At 48.8% G+C, this 17,033-nt stretch overlaps 1 protein-coding gene across 1 annotated transcript; it reads right to left on the bottom strand.

Annotated features, from left to right (window-relative positions):
• Window positions 1-1,739: 1,739 nt before the first annotated feature.
• LOC115117519 (troponin I, slow skeletal muscle-like) lies at window positions 1,740-16,630 on the bottom strand. The gene is made up of 5 exons (XM_029645991.2): window positions 16,523-16,630; window positions 16,291-16,422; window positions 16,107-16,196; window positions 14,595-14,771; window positions 1,740-2,254 (listed from the first exon to the last, which is right to left on the bottom strand). The coding sequence occupies exons 1-5, from the start codon at window positions 16,529-16,531 to the stop codon at window positions 2,150-2,152; spliced, it is 513 nt and encodes a 170-aa protein (XP_029501851.2). The 5' UTR covers window positions 16,532-16,630; the 3' UTR covers window positions 1,740-2,149.
• Window positions 16,631-17,033: the final 403 nt, after the last annotated feature.

A 17,033-nucleotide genomic window follows, 5' to 3' on the forward strand; every position in this document is an offset into this window, starting at 1 on the left:
GTGTGTTGCTCCTTTCTGAACTTCCTGTGTCCGACGAACAGAATAACACAGTGTTTCTGAAACATTAAATCCATAGCACTTATAGTACAACGAAACATATCAAAATGCATAGCTCTTTATGAACTCTTGAAACAATCCAAACTATTTAATTCAAACAATAACGTTAATTTCGAATTATGGAAACACACAACCCGTTATTAGGGAACCAGTGTCCAAAGGGTATTTTTGAGAATACTGTCACACCTTCTTTACAGAGAATTGTTAGACTTTTATGGTGGAGTTGATTCGTGGTAATAAAACTGAGATCAGCACTACAGTAAATGAACATCCACATATGCTAATGTGGTTATAGAAAAAGAATCCTCTGGTTTTTGTAACTGAACTGGGTAACACTTTATAATAACCTTCATGAATAAAACTGCCCTCATGCATACATACCTGGCCTTATCATGACAGACATGAGGTTAAATGCTAAATTAGATACAAGTGATATTACAGTATCTAGTGATACTGCATATCCCTCCATACTTGTACTGAAGGACTTGAGAACTCCAGGGACAAAGCCTGACTGGAAAGCCATGTACTCTTCACAGAAATATCCCATTGGATTAAAAAGTCCAAGTTACAGACGATTCAAGTTAGGATGCAATCCACAGTTAATTCATTCCTTTCAGCTACTAATGCAACATTGTCAGGCCTACTACAAGTTTGAATGGAAATCTGAACACAGACAGCATTGATCGTTCGTTCCGCACTTAGGTAACACTGCCCTCTACCCTCACTGCAGTTACTAACACTGAGACTGAGGTGGGCCCTGTCGAGACATAACCCCTTAACCCTAATCAAACTCCCTCTGCACTTGTGTAGAGATATGAGAGGAGTGGATGGGTTTGAGCAATATTCCACAAGTAATACCAGGGTTGGTAAATAGGCTAATACCTGGTAACAATAATTGTAACAAAGCACACCCTGTCATGACGGTGACGATCATCATGACGATGTTATGACTATGTTTCATTATTTGGGTGTTTTTGGAGCCTTTGCTCGTTTTTTTTCTTCCAGAGCACCTGTACTGCACAACGAGGATGAGGAAAGGTATCGCTCACTGGGGTAAGTCTGGACCCTTCTATAAAATACCATTTACATTAAAAAAAATAGATTTGGTTCTGAAAAAGCGACCTTCTTTAATGTTCCACCTGGCCTATCAAATTGAAAGGTAGAGGTACTACCATATTGCTTATACCTATTAAATGATTTCAGATCTAAACCCGGGGTTGTTTCCGGACAGGGACAAATGTTTAGTACCCTGGTCTACAAAAAGTTCTCAGTAGACTAAGAGCTATGGTCATATTTTTCATTTTCTATTTGACTCTGATAAAGGAGTACCATCTGTCTATTGAAATAATGATGTCATGTTTGAGTCCATGTCTCAAAGTCCATGTTTGTTCATGTATGTATAATGTATGTATAATGTATGTATAATGTCCTACAGTATTGTTTTCTGATGATTGGAGTAAGGTTTTGAAATATTTAGTTATATTTTTTTACATCAGTCATTTCAAGACAATCGTCATTGACCCACAGGTTCCCATGAATGTTTTCTTTCTGAACTGGTTGTTACTTTCATAAGGACACCATCAGGAGAGTGTAGTTGTGTGAATGGTATGCACTCTAGTAGATACTTTACAGTTATCATTTGGTGTTGAACGCTAACAACAATAGTCGGACGAACTAAATAAGACATTTGCATAAATGATCATATTTTTATTGTAGTAGAAGGATATGCCACGATGAATGTACAGCAAGCAAAACATCTAAAGCATCTTCAGCTTTAAAGTAAAGCTGACTTACCTTACTTTATCATTTATTCTCAGGACAATATTATCAGTAAGGAGCAGAAATTGTCTTCATGCCCTTTTTCACCCATAACAAAATAACATACAATTGTGATTAGCCTACAGCTTGTGTTGTATTAACCATGCTGAACAAATAATAAAACAATTGTATTAGTGGCACTGAAAGACAAAGTAGATACACTCACAAGAGATAAAAAGGACAACCATTCGTACATTTTGAATGTCCGGGACTAATAAAAATGAAAGAAACACGAAACCGAAGGTAACCACATGTTTAGTATTCTCTTCTGTGTCTATGGAGCGGGGCCTTTGGCTGCGTCAAACATCTTCTTTCTGCCCTCCATGCCAGACATGGCCTCCACATTCTTCCTCCAGTCACTGACCTCTACTGTCTTCTCCTGCAGGCACACAGACAATGGCAGTCACTATCATGACAGTAGGATTTCAGTTTGTCAGCCCTATGGCTGGTCAGCTTCAAGGTACAAAAACAAACTGTTAGATCGTGTCATTTATGTACAGACTCAGGGAAACACTGACCTGACAATTTAAACAAAACTCCAAACAAAACTCCAGACAGTATATTATTAAAAAAACAACAACCAAAGTCATCGTTGCATCACACTATTTGTAAAAACGTCTAGCAGGAACTCGTCAGAGTGATCGACTGTGAATGACCTTACCCATTATTAACTTATTGTTTAGGTTCTGCTCACTACAGTGTTGTCCGGTTAGAACACCATGTTGAGGCCCATTACTCTCTTGATAGTCACCACACACACACACACACACACACACACACACACACACACACACACACACACACACACACACACACACACACACACACACACACACACACACACACACACACACACACACACACACACACACACACACACGTGCACACACACACACACACACACACGCACACGTGCACACACACACACACACATGCACACATGCACACACACACGTGGACACACACACACACATGCACACACACACACACACACACACACACACACACACACACACACACACACACACACACACACACACACACACACACACACACACACACACACACACACACACACACGCACACATGCACACATGCACACATGCACACACACACACATGGACACAGCTGCTTCTATTGAAGGTAGTTCTTTATGTGTGATAATGCAAATGACTTGGAATCTTATTTTTTGTGGTTGTATAAGGCAAAGATATGCACACATGTAAACAGTATTAGTTAACTATGCAATATATATGTACATGAATAAATGGCAAATGGCAATGCACGAAGGGCTATAAACACAGCGCCAATATAAACATAAAACTAAACATTCACCTCTTGGAGAGAGAGGAACTAATTGCTTGGCTTGAGAAGGGAAAATATTTATGGCACTCTCTCTCCAGCCTGTTGTGAGAATCTCCAGGGATGAGATCTTATCTGATCTGCCCCCACAGGGTCGTAAATTAGTTTGCGCATGAGCAAGATTCAAGAAAATCAAATCAAATCAGTAGTGTCTGGGATGACTCTGGATGCTCGCCCATGGCAGAGCAATAAAACACCTTAATAAAGGCCACTATGGAACACACTGCTGTAGCGTTTTCATGCAAAATACTATGTTTACCAATAAAACACCTTAATAAAGGCCACTATGGAACATGTTGCTGTAGCGTTTTCATGCAAAATACTATGTTTACCAATAAAACACCTTAATAAAGGCCACTATGGAACACACTGCTGTAGCGTTTTCATGCAAAATACTATGTTTACCAATAAAACACCTTAATAAAGGCCACTATGGAACATGTTGCTGTAGCATTTTCATGCAAAATACTATGTTTACCAATAAAACACCTTAATAAAGGCCACTATGGAACATGTTGCTGTAGCGTTTTCATGCAAAATACTATGTTTACCAATAAAACACCTTAATAAAGGCCACTATGGAACACACTGCTGTAGCGTTTTCATGCAAAATACTATGTTTACCAATAAAACAATTAAACCACTTCTGTAAAAGAACTTGTGCAACCAATGCATTAATAATACTTATGGCAGTACAGAATAATACTACATACTGTAATGACCTGACTAGATCATAAATGAACAATTGTCCAGACAGAGGCTTGAGTTTGCGAATTGACGGTTTATTAAACCAACTTTACACAGGCTACTGTTTGGGCCGTAGCACACGCCAAATAGATGACAGATAACCCACAAGCCAATCGTGACCTTCTCTTGTGAAGCCCAGACGTAAGAGAGAGAGAACAAAGGCTGAACCTGGTCTTAACTTCCAATGCTCCACCCCCCTCCACGCCACTCCGCCAACCACCAGGATGCCCGGCATCAGAACATTCCAGGCATTCCCGTGATTGGCAGATAGCAGGTTGATTGACATGTCGGACCCCGCGAACACCGGGTACTGGTCAGTACAACACAACCACCTCCTAGCCTAGCACATAACACACAGCTGTCTGTGCGGGTCGCTACACAGCCCCCCCACCACAAAGTCCCTCGTCCCCGAGGGAACAAACAAAGTCTCTGAAGCGACCCGGAGGTCTCCTTTGCCTGCGTGGCCGTGATGGTCGCAGAGTGCCCCTCTGGGAACCAGGGGATGAAGGCAGGGATATGGGGGACAAGGAAGCGGAACGGGTAATACAGTCCGTGGCTCTGGGGAACCACGCGGTGACACAGGGGGAGACAGGGGGAGTGGGCTGTCTGGAGCCTTGTCTGCGGCACCTGAGGGTGGGTGCCTGGAGAATGTCATTGCCAGAGAGGGGAATTGTGGGGGTTCCTGGGGTTTGGGGAGAAGAGGCCCCTCTGTATGGGGCTAACCTGTCCCGGTGCAGTGCCACCTTTCTCCCCTGGGAGGAAGCTGCACCCGGTACACAACCTCCCCTACCCTCTCCAGGACACTGCAGGGTCCCACCCAGTGACTGTCCAACTTGGGGCATCTGCCTTTTTTCCTTAGGGGCTGTAGACCCAGACCAGCTCCCCAGCCACAAAGTGCCTTCCCCGGGTGTGCACGTCATAGTTCCTTTTCTGCCTCACACCTGCATTCACCAGCTGCTCTCTGGCGAAGGTGTGGGCTGTCTCCAGGCGGTCCTGGAGTCTCCGGGCATACTCCGGCCCCGGAGGAACATGAGGGCTATCCAGGGGCCGACTAAACGCCATCTCCGCAGGGGTGCGGATCTCTCCCCAGCATGAGGAGGGCAGGCGTGCAGGAGGTGGAGTCTTGGACAGCGGAGCGGCATGCCATGAGGACCATAGGCAGGTGCTTGTCCCAGTCACGCTGGTGTTTGGAAGAGACGATGGCCAGCTGCTGTCCAAGCGTTTTGTTGAAGCGCTCCACAAGGCCATCACTTTGAGGATGGAGAGGAGTAGTGCGGGTCTTGTGCATACCCAGCCTCTCACACATGGTGGCGAACACACGGACTCAAAGTTTCTGCCTTGGTCGCTGTGGATGGACTCTGCAGCTCCAAACCTGCTGAACATCCCCGCTGTCAGGGCGTCGACGATGGTCTCTGCCTCCTGGTCAGGCAGAGCATAGGCCTCGGGCCATTTTGTGAAATAGTCCATGGCTGTGAGCACCCAGCGGTTTCCACTGTCTGTGGTGGGGAACGGCCCAACTACATCCACTCCCACCCTCTCCACGGGAGCCCCCACTGGGAACTGTTGGAGCTGAGCATGAGAGCGGCCTGGGGGCCCTTTCTCGCTGTGCAGTTGTCACAGCGGCGACAAAAGTCCTCCACATCCCTCTTGTGCTGCCCCCAGTAGAAGCCCTGACGGAGACGGCGCAGTGTTTTTGTGACCCCAAAGTGTCCAGTCCCCACCCCCCCATGAGTACTCTGGAGCACAGCCTCCCGCAATGCTTTTGGGACCACCACCTGCCACCTCTCCTCTCCCGTAGCTGACTCCTTCCATGCCCGCTGTAGCACGCCGTCAGCCAGCCGCAGTCTCTCAAACTTCGACCACAACCCTTTGGTCGCGAGTGAGAGCGCTGTCACCTATTCCCATGGTGGCCTCACCTGCGCCTCTACCCGCCATTCAGCCACGTCGACAGTCTGCAGCTCACAGCAGACAGACCCGCTCGCCCGACACACTGTGGCACAGACACCCTCCTCTGCCCGCAGCTCTCTCTCCCGTCCCTCTCTCCGTTCACAGTGGCGGCAGCCGTCTCCAGTACAGGGCCGACGGGACATGGCGTCGGCGTTGGAGTGGCATGCCCCTGCCCTGTGCACCACCGTGAAGTCATACGGCTGAAGCTCCTCCAACCAGCGTGCCACCTGCCCCTCTGGCTCTCTGAAAGACATGAGCCACTGGAGAGCAGAGTGGTAAGTCCTTACAGTAAAGGGCAGACCACCCAGGTAGTACTTGAAGTGTTTGACGGAAGCCACAACAGCCAAGAGCTCCCGCCAGGTGACACAGTAGCGGCACTCATGTTTGTCAAATGTTTTGCTGAAGTACGCCACCACTCTCTCCCCCTCTGGCCCCACCTGGGCCAGCACCCCACCCATGCCCACATTGCTCGCGTCTGTGTCCAGGATAAAGGGCAAGGTGAGGTCAGGGGGGGCGAGCACGGGGGCCTCGATCAGTGCACGTTTGAGGGTGTTGAACGCCTCCTCACACTCCACTGTCCAAGTGAAAGCCTTGTCCTTCGGCAGCAGGCGGTTCAGTGGAGCAGCAACGCTTGAGAAGCCCCGTACAAACCTCCTGTAGTACGAGGCCAGGCCCAGGACGCTCTTCAGCTGACGCTGGTCGGTGGGGGTGGGCCAGTCTCTGACAGCCCCTACCTTGTCCTCCATGGTGCTGATCCCCTCCTTCCCCACTCGGTGGCCCAAGAAGGACACCTCTCTCCTCATGAAGTGGCACTTCTCGGGGTGGAGCTTCAGACCTGCGGCAGCCACCCTCTCCAGCACACGCCGTAGCGCCCCCAGGGCTGACTGGAAGGAGCTGCCATGGGCCAGGATGTCATCGAGGTATACCAGACACTGCTGTCGGGGGATGCCATCCAGAACCCTGTCCATCAAACGCTCAAAAGTAGCTGGAGCGTTGCACAGGCCAAAGCACAGGACCTTGAACTGCCAGTGTCCTCTGTTAGTGGAGAACGCAGTTTTGGCTCTGGCCTCTGGGGAGAGGGGCACCTGCCAGTAGCCGCTGCGGAGGTCTAGTGAGGAGAACCAGGAGGACCCCTAACCAGGTCCAGCGACTCATCGATACGTGGTATGGGGTATGAGTCCTTCCTGGTTACCTCATTCAGCCGCCTGTAGTCCGCACAGAACCTCAGCTTGCCCCCCTTCTTCGGAACCATGACGACTGGCGCCGCCCAGGGGCTGTCTGAGGGCTCAATGAAGTCTGCCCGCTGCATCTCCAACACAGCCTTGTCTGCCGCCTCCTGGCGTGCCAGCGGGATACGGCGGGGACGCATCTTGATGGGTCGAGCATCACCTGTGTCGATCTCATGCTGCACCAGATGGGTCTGACCCACCTCTTCCTCACTCAACGCAAAGCTGTCTCTGAATTCAAACAGCAACTGCCACAACCGTTTCTGTTGCTCGGGGTCAAGACCAACACAGTTCCTCCCCCATATCTCCCTCACTGCAGACAGTGTCCTCTCCTCTCCCATCTGGGGTAGCTGGGCTGGGGGGGTGCGGCCCGGGCTCACAGAGGGCTGTGTCATGGAGGTTTTATTTTTTTAAATTTTATTTCACCTTTATTTAACCAGGTAGGCTAGTTGAGAACAAGTTCTCATTTGCAACTGCGACCTGGCCAAGATAAAGCATAGCAGTGTGAACAGACAACACAGAGTTACACATGGAATAAACAATTAACAAGTCAATAACACAGTAGAAAAAAAATGGGTAGTCTATATACAATGTGTGCAAAAGGCATGAGGAGGTAGGCGAATAATACAATTTTGCAGATTAACACTGGGGTGATAAATGATCAGATGGTCATGTACAGGTAGAGATATTGGTGTGCAAAAGAGCAGAAAAGTAAATAAATAAAATAAAAAATAAAAAACAGTATAAAAACAGTATGGGAATGAGGTAGGTGAAAATGGGTGGGCTATTTACCAATAGACTATGTACAGCTGCAGCGATCGGTTAGCTGCTCAGATAGCTGATGTTTGAAGTTGGTGAGGGAGATAAAAGTCTCTAACTTCAGCGATTTTTGCAGTTCGTTCCAGTCACAGGCAGCAGAGTACTGGAACGAAAGGCGGCCAAATGAGGTGTTGGCTTTAGGGATGATCAGTGAGATACACCTGCTGGAGCGTGTGCTACGGATGGGTGTTGCCATCGTGACCAGTGAACTGAGATAAGGCGGAGCTTTACCTAGCATGGACTTGTAGATGACCTGGAGCCAGTGGGTCTGGCGACGAATATGTAGCGAGGGCCAGCCGACTAGAGCATACAAGTCGCAGTGGTGGGTGGTATAAGGTGCTTTGGTGACAAAACGGATGGCACTATGATAGACTGCATCCAGTTTGCTGAGTAGAGTGTTGGAAGCCATTTTGTAGATGACATCGCCGAAATCGAGGATCGGTAGGATAGTCAGTTTTACTAGGTAAGCTTGGCGGCGTGAGTGAAGGAGGCTTTGTTGCGGAATAGAAAGCCGACTCTTGATTTGATTTTCGATTGGAGATGTTTGATGTGAGTCTGGAAGGAGAGTTTGCAGTCTAGCCAGACACCTAGGTACTTATAGATGTCCACATATTCAAGGTCGGAACCATCCAGGGTGGTGATGCTAGTCGGGCATGCGGGTGCAGGCAGCGATCGGTTGAAAAGCATGCATTTGGTTTTACTCGCGTTTAAGAGCAGTTGGAGGCCACGGAAGGAGTGCTGTATGGCATTGAAGCTCGTTTGGAGGTTAGATAGCACAGTGTCCAATGACGGGCCGAAAGTATATAGAATGGTGTCGTCTGCGTAGAGGTGGATCAGGGAATCGCCCGCAGCAAGAGCAACATCATTGATATATACAGAGAAAAGAGTCGGCCCGAGAATTGAACCCTGTGGCACCCCCATAGAGACTGCCAGAGGACCGGACAGCATGCCCTCCGATTTGACACACTGAACTCTGTCTGCAAAGTAATTGGTGAACCAGGCAAGGCAGTCATCCGAGAAACCGAGGCTATTGAGTCTGCCGATAAGAATATGGTGATTGACAGAGTCGAAAGCCTTGGCGAGGTCGATGAAGACGGCTGCACAGTACTGTCTTTTATCGATGGCGGTAATGATATCGTTTAGTACCTTGAGCGTGGCTGAGGTGCACCCGTGACCGGCTCGGAAACCAGATTGCACAGCGGAGAAGGTACGGTGGGATTCGAGATGGTCAGTGACCTGTTTGTTGACTTGGCTTTCAAGACCTTAGATAGGCAGGGCAGGATGGATATAGGTCTATAGCAGTTTGGGTCCAGGGTGTCTCCCCCTTTGAAGAGGGGGATGACTGCGGCAGCTTTCAATCCTTGGGGATCTCAGACGATATGAAAGAGAGGTTGAACAGGCTGGTAATAGGGGTTGCGACAATGGCGGCAGATAGTTTCAGAAATAGAGGGTCCAGATTGTCAAGCCCAGCTGATTTGTACGGGTCTAGGTTTTGCAGCTCTTTCAGAACATCTGCTATCTGGATTTGGGTAAAGGAGAACCTGGAGAGGCTTGGGCGAGGAGCTGCGGGGGGGCGGAGCTGTTGGCCGAGGTTGGAGTAGCCAGGCGGAAGGCATGGCCAGCCGTTGAGAAGTGCTTATTGAAGCTTTCGATAATCGTGGATTTATCGGTGGAGACCGTGTTACCTAGCCTCAGTGCAGTGGGCAGCTGGGAGGAGGTGCTCTTGTTATCCATGGACTTCACAGTGTCCCAGAACTTTTTGGAGTTGGAGCTACAGGATGCAAACTTCTGCCTGAAGAAGCTGGCCTTAGCTTTCCTGACTGACTGCGTGTATTGGTTCCTGACTTCCCTGAACAGTTGCATATCACGGGGCTATTCGATGCTATTGCAGTCCGCCACAGGATGTTTTTGTGCTGGTCGAGGGCAGTCAGGTCTGGAGTGAACCAAGGGCTGTATCTGTTCTTGGTTCTGCATTTTTTGAACGGAGCATGCTTATCTAAAATGGTGAGGAAGTTACTTTTTAAAGAATGACCAGGCATCCTCAACTGACGGGATGAGGTCAATGTCCTTCCAGGATACCCGGGCCAGGTCGATTAGAAAGGCCTGCTCACAGAAGTGTTTTAGGAGCGTTTGACAGTGATGAGGGGTGGTCGTTTGACTGCGGCTCCGTGGCGGATACAGGCAATGAGGCAGTGATCGCTGAGATCCTGGTTGAAGACAGCGGAGGTGTATTTGGAGGGCCAGTTGGTCAGGATGACGTCTATGAGGGTGCCCTTGTTTACAGAGTTAGGGTTGTACCTGGTGGGTTCCTTGATGATTTGAGTGAGATTGAGGGCATCTAGCTTACATTGTAGGACTGCCGGGTGTTAAGCATATCCCAGTTTAGGTCACCTAACAGAACAAACTCTGAAGCTAGATGGGGGCGATCAATTCACAAATGGTGTCCAGGGCACAGCTGGGAGCTGAGGGTGGCCGGTAGCAGGCGGCAACAGTGAGAGACTTATGTCTGGAGAGGGTAATTTTCAAAATTAGTAGTTCGAACTGTTTGGGTATGGACCTGGAAAGTATGACATTACTTTGCAGGCTATCTCTGCAGTAGACTGCAACTCCGCCCCCTTTGGTAGTTCTATCTTGACGGAAGATGTTATAGTTGGGTATGGAAATCTCTGAATTTTTGGTGGCCTTCCTGAGCCAGGATTCAGACACGGCAAGGACATCAGGGTTAGCAGAGTGTGCTAAAGCAGTGAGTAAAACAAACTTAGGGAGGAGGCTTCTGATGTTGACATGCATAAAACCAAGGCTTTTTCGATCACAGAAGTCAACAAATGAGGGTACCTGGGGACATGCAGGGCCTGGGTTTACCTCCACATCAGGTAGCTGGGGGAATGTAACACACCGCCGTAGGTGACAGGGGGACTGGGGAAAAGTCACACACAGCTGTGGGGGAGGGGGCGCAGCCATGAGTCTCTGCTGCTTTAACTGTTGGAGTAAAGGGTTTGTTGGGTTGAGTGAATGTGACATTAGGGGGGTCCATGGTGACTTCCATCCCTCCCTGGAAGCTCAGTGTGCCCCTATTTAGGTCTAACTGGCAGCCTGTGCTCCTAAGAAAGTCCAACCCCAGGATACAAGGGTCCTGCACAGCCGCCACCCACACAGGATGACGCACAGTCCTGCCCCCTACTGTCAGAGTCATTATTCCCTTCCCTTTCATGGGTGCCAGCTCACCTGTGACTGTGCGGAGCTGCACAGTTGTAGGCTCACACTGAGTCCAACCTGGCACAATATCTGGCCTCACCATGGTTACTGTGGACCCAGTGTCCACCAGGGCGGAGCAGGGCACCCCTCCACAGTGACAGGGACATGACAAAAGTCCCCAACACAGGTCCGGCCCACCACAACAACAGGCTCCATCCGCTTGCCCTCGTCTGCTTCTGGGGGAAGTGGAGCCTTGCTTCCCGTCTGTGCCGGTGGGCTCCTCCTGAAGATGATGGTGGTTGGGATAGAAAGCCAGGGGTCCGCACTACCCGGTCTATGCGGACCCCGAGCCGTTTCCCTGAGCTCTGGGGACATGGGGCAATCTCGGCGCAGATGGCCTGGCTGGCCACAACCCCAGCAGACCCTGGGACCAGGGCTTGTGTTTCGTGCCGCCTGTAGCGACACAGCCCGAATGAGTTCTGTCATTTCGGCCACCCAAGCAGGCTTTTCCGGCTCCGGGCTGCTCTGCCCCCAGCTCGCACAGAGGGTGTGTCTCCCTGCACCCCCACCAGAGCCCCAGCTGAAGCCCCAGCCCACACCAGCTCCCTCTCCAAAGCCATCTCCAAGGCTGTCTGCAATGACTCAGGATGAGCCAGCTGGGTCTGTATGCGCAGCTCCGTAGGGGAGAGCGCCTGTATGAACTGGTCCCGTGCTAGCTCGCTCTGCACGGAGGGGGCATGTGAGCATATGCCCGCCGAGAGAGGCTCTCAATGTCATTAGCTAGCACCCGTAGAGGCTCTCCAGGCTGCCTGCGTCTATTACTCAGTTCGGAGCGCAGTAGCCCGGGCTGTACACACTGTCCATAGCGCCTCCTCAGTGCTCCCACTAGAGCACCATAATCATGCCTGTCCTCGGGGCTAATCAATATCAAACAGGCCAGAGCTTCATCCGTGAGGCATAAAGCCAACTGCAGTGCCCTTTCTTCATCCGACCACCCCCTAAAATGAGCTAACAGTTCAAACTGAGCATGAAAAGCTTCCCAATCCGCCTTACCGGAATACTTCGGGGTCTTAACAGATACGGACGCAGCCGGGAACTGGGCGCCGCCATGTTTGTTTACATCCTGAGCCCCAGATTCCTCGTCACGCCGCGTCGACGTCGCCACTTCGGTCCGCCCACCAGAATCCGCGCGAAATACACTCGACGAAGCACTCATGCCCGCTTCAGCCGCCATCACTCTAACGTCCTCCCTCAAGCGGCCTCTGCGCTCCGACGCCCTGGCGATCTCCTCAGACAGAACCCCCGACGTCCATTCACACGCACCTCCTTGGCCATAATCGTCCCCTACCTCCACCTTCACTTTCGGATCCCCTCGAAGCATTTTCAATCCCCGTTCTCACCTACGGTAGCTAGCCACATAAGTCAGCTAGCTAGCTGGCTAACTTGTATCAACGTTTTTACTTCTGACACCAATGTAATGACCTGACTAGATCATAAATGAACAATTGTCCAGACAGAGGCTTGAGTTTGCGAATTGACGGTTTATTAAACCAACTTTACACAGGCTACTGTTTGGGCCGTAGCACACGCCAAATAGATGACAGATAACCCACAAGCCAATCGTGACCTTCTCTTGTGAAGCCCAGACGTAAGAGAGAGAGAACAAAGGCTGAACCTGGTCTTAACTTCCAATGCTCCACCCCCCTCCACGCCACTCCGCCAACCACCAGGATGCCCGGCATCAGAACATTCCAGGCATTCCCGTGATTGGCAGATAGCAGGTTGATTGACATGTCGGACCCCGCGAACACCGGGTACTGGTCAGTACAACACAACCACCTCCTAGCCTAGCACATAACACACAGCTGTCTGTGCGGGTCGCTACAATACAATAAATAATACACAAAGCAGTATTGACAACTCTAACATTAAATAATAGTTACAGCCATACAGTAGAATATTTGTCTGAAAGTTATCAAAGGAACTTTAAGTAATTAGTGGTAATGACCTATTATTACACAGCATGTAGACCCACCAATAAACCCCCCTGCAACTTACATTTCTATTCATGCACAACATTCACACAGTGGTGTTACTGACAACAATAAAAAGTCCTCAGAAAATGTGTCTTCTCCCTTCAGATGACGATAACACTGACCTGAGTGGACGGGTTGAGTGTCCAGATGCTCATTTCCAAGTGCTCTGATTGGTTGGGAAAGGCAGGGCCATGATGGGTGAGGGATAACTAAGGTAGGCTGAACAGCCAAACTAACAGGATTTAATGGAATTTGAAGGGACTATAAGGGAAACTTCGGTACAGAGGAGAGGAGCAGGAAAGTCTTTTTTTTTTACAGCCACCACAATATATCTCATGGAAACATGTGACCCGATTCAGGAAACTAGGCTTATGTCGCAAGTCACGACTTTACAGGAGAGTCGTTTGAACGTAAAAAAAATATTTGTATCAAAATTTTATCAAAATCACTGGCTTACTGGTGCTCTTCCATGCTGTCCCTAGGAGGGGTGCGTCACTTGAGTGGGTTGAGTCACTGACGTGGTCTTCCTGTCTGGGTTGGCGCCCTCCCTCTTCGGATTCATGCCATGGGGGAGATCTTCATGGGCTATACTTGGCCTTGTCTCAGGATGGTAAGTTAATGGTTGAAGATATCCCTCTAGTGGTGCGGGGGCTGTGCTTTGGCGAAGTGGGTGGGGATATATCCTGCCTGTTTGGCCCTGTCCGGGGGTATCGTCGGACGGGGCCACAGTGTATTCCGACCCCTCCTGTCTCAGCCTCCAGTACTTATGCTGCAATAGTTTATGTCGGGGGCCTAGGGTAAGTCTGTTGTATCTGGAGTATTTCTCCTGTCTTATCTGGTGTCCTGTGTGAATTTAAGTATGCTCTACTTCTCTCTCTCTTTCTTTTGGAGGACCTAAGCCCTAGGACCATGCCTCAGGGCTACCTGGCCTGATGACTGATTGCTGTCCCCAGTCCACCTGGTTGTGCTGCTGCTCCAGTTTCAACTGTTCTGCCTCCGGCTATGGAACCCTGACCTGTTCACTGGATGTGCTACCTTGTCCCAGACCTGCTGTTTTCAACTCTCTAGACAGCAGGTGCAGTAGTGATGGTGATTATTATTATCTTTGGTCAAACCCCACTACAAGCGGTCTGGCAAGAACCAGTCAGATGTTCCAAATCCATAGTTTTATTCTGTAGTTCACCAGCACACATTAGTACACACAAAGATCACTTCTTTAAAATAGACACTGAAAACTCGGTTGCGAGCCAAATTATTTAAGGGAAACTGAAGGGAATGTGAGGGAAAGTCAGGTAGAGAGGAGAGGAGCAGGACTGAGCAGCACTATTGCTTGCTACCTTTGGTCTGATGAGGACCCACTAACTATACCACGGCAAACAAAACATACCTTCTCTGTGTCCTCCTTCTTAACTGACTTCAGGTTTGTCCGGAGGTCCATGGAGACCTTGTGTTTGGAGCCCAGAAGGGAGCGCAGGATGGCATCAGCAGAGACCCTCACCCTCCTCAAGTTGGGCCGCTTGAACTTCCCCCTCAGGTCCAGAACCTTGATGTTCAGGTCCTTGATCTGTGGGACAGAAGAGGTGGACAATCATAGAGATAAAACTAAAGTTGCTTCAATCTTTATGGGCTACACAACAGTCATCTGGGACCACAATGGAAATAAGTATCAGACTTTTTTGGTGCAATCTCTGCAATTTTTTTCTTATTTACATAAGTATTCAGACCTTCTGCTATGAGACATGAAATTGAACTCAGGTGCATTCTGTTTCAATTGATCATCCTTGAAATGTTTCTACAACTTGAATGGAGTCCACCTGTGGTAATTTAAATTGATTGAACATGATTTGGAAAGGTACACCTTTCTATATAAGGTTCCACAGTTGACAGTGCATGTCAGATGAAAAACCAAGCCATGCGGTCAAAGGAATTGTCCGAAGAGCTCCGAGACAGGATTGTGTCAAGGCACAGGTCTGGGGGAAGGGTACCAAAAAATGTCTGCAGCATTGAAGGTCCCCGAGAACACAGTGGATAATTGTCTGTCCTCGGTTGCAACACTCACTACTGAGTTCCAAACTGCCTCTGGAAGCAACATCAGCACAACAGCTGTTGGTCCGGACCTTCATGAAATGGGTTTCCATAGCTGAGCAGCCACACACAAGCCTAAGATCACCATGCACAATGCCAAGTGTAGGCTGGAGTGGTGTAAAGCTCGCCGCCATTGAACTCTGGAGCAGTGGAAATGTGTTCTCTGGAGTGATGAATCACGCTTCACCATCTGACAGCACGACAAATTAATCAGGGTTGCCAGGTGAACTCCACGTGCCTGAATGCATAGTCAACTGTAAAGTTGAGTGGAGGAAGAATGGTCTGGGGCTGTTTTTAATGGTTCGGCTAGGACCCTTAGTTCCATTGAAAGGAAATCCACAGCATACAATGACATTTAAGATGATACTGGGCTTCCAACCTTGTGGCAACAGTTTGGGGAAAGCCCTTTCCTGTTTCAGAATGACAATGGCCGTGCACAAAGCGAGGTCAATACAGAAATGGTATGTCAAGATTGATGTGGAAGAACTTGACTGGCCTGAGCCCTGACCTCAACCCCATCAAACACCTTTGGGATGAATTGGAACGCAGACTGAGGGCCAGGCCTAATCATGCAACATCAGTGCCAGAGCTAACTAATGCTCTTGTGGCTGAATGGAAGCCAGTCCCCGCAGCAATGTTCCAATATCTAGTGTAAAGCCTTCCCAGAAGAGTGGATGCTGTTATAGCAGCAAAGGGGGGGACCAACTCCATATTAAAGCCCATGATGTTGGAATGAGATATTCGACGAGCTGGTGTCCACATACTACTGGTCATGTAGTGTATGATTCAAGCAGCACCATGTAGGCTACGTTACCTCTCTGGTGTTGTGCATGACTTTGACTTCAATGTCGTATCGCTCCTCATCCACCACATCAACCTTAGCATGTAACTCCTGACATAACTCCTGTTGGGGAAATTAGAATCAGCAATGAGCTACCCAGCACCCAGGATCATAAACAGTCAACAGGTTTATTGAACGTATGTATGGGTGGGAGTACCTGGAGCTCAGCAAACGACATGCCACCAGTCTGCAAGGGAGGGGCTCTCTCAGCCAGATACCTCTCCTTCTCCTCCTCTTTATCCACTGTCTCCTGCTCAATCTCCTCCTTCGCCTTGGCCACCATTAAGCTCTGAAAATACATTTAAGTTTGAAAATGTATTGCCACATGATAGGTAGTTGTCAAACAGTCAAGTGTTATTGCTGTAGTCATAGTGTGGCTATAGACTCACCTTTAGCATGAGCTTACGGGAGGCAGAGATCTTCGACTTTTGCTTCAAAAATATTAAATCAATTTGATTAATTTAGTTATAGTCAAATTATGATTGACAGTATGTCTCAATTAACCAGAGTTGATCAGCATTTATGTAATACAATTAGAGCTCTTACCTCTTGTCTGTAAAGAAAAAACACATTTTAGTGTAAACATCATTTTGCATTAGAGATAAAGTATCTGGAATACTTCCTGATGTGGCAGACAGAATTTATCAGGCAGTCATTGCTAGTGTTTCTTAAGATAACTGCCACGTGATGTCTGACCGTTCTCTTAAAGGGGACTGCTGGAAAAGAAAACGGAAACATGATATACTTACACTTGATCCGGCATCTTGGCAATGTAGATTCCCCTAGAACACAAAAATAAAACTTATTGTTTCTGAAGTGACAGAGACCACAAATCTACAGCAGTGGTTCCCAAACTTTTTATAGTCCCGTACCCCTTCAAACATTAAACCTCCAGCTGCG

Source organism: Oncorhynchus nerka, linkage group LG15, assembly GCF_034236695.1.
Source record: "Oncorhynchus nerka isolate Pitt River linkage group LG15, Oner_Uvic_2.0, whole genome shotgun sequence".
Taxonomy (NCBI): Eukaryota; Metazoa; Chordata; class Actinopteri; order Salmoniformes; family Salmonidae; genus Oncorhynchus; species Oncorhynchus nerka.

Coding starts and splice junctions, on each gene's coding strand:
- LOC115117519 (XM_029645991.2), bottom strand. Junction 14,772..16,106: donor TCATGCACAACACCAGAGAG/GTAACGTAGCCT, acceptor TCTGTCCCACAG/ATCAAGGACCTGAACATCAA. Junction 2,255..14,594: donor AGAAGGAGGACACAGAGAAG/GTATGTTTTGTT, acceptor GTGTGCCTGCAG/GAGAAGACAGTAGAGGTCAG.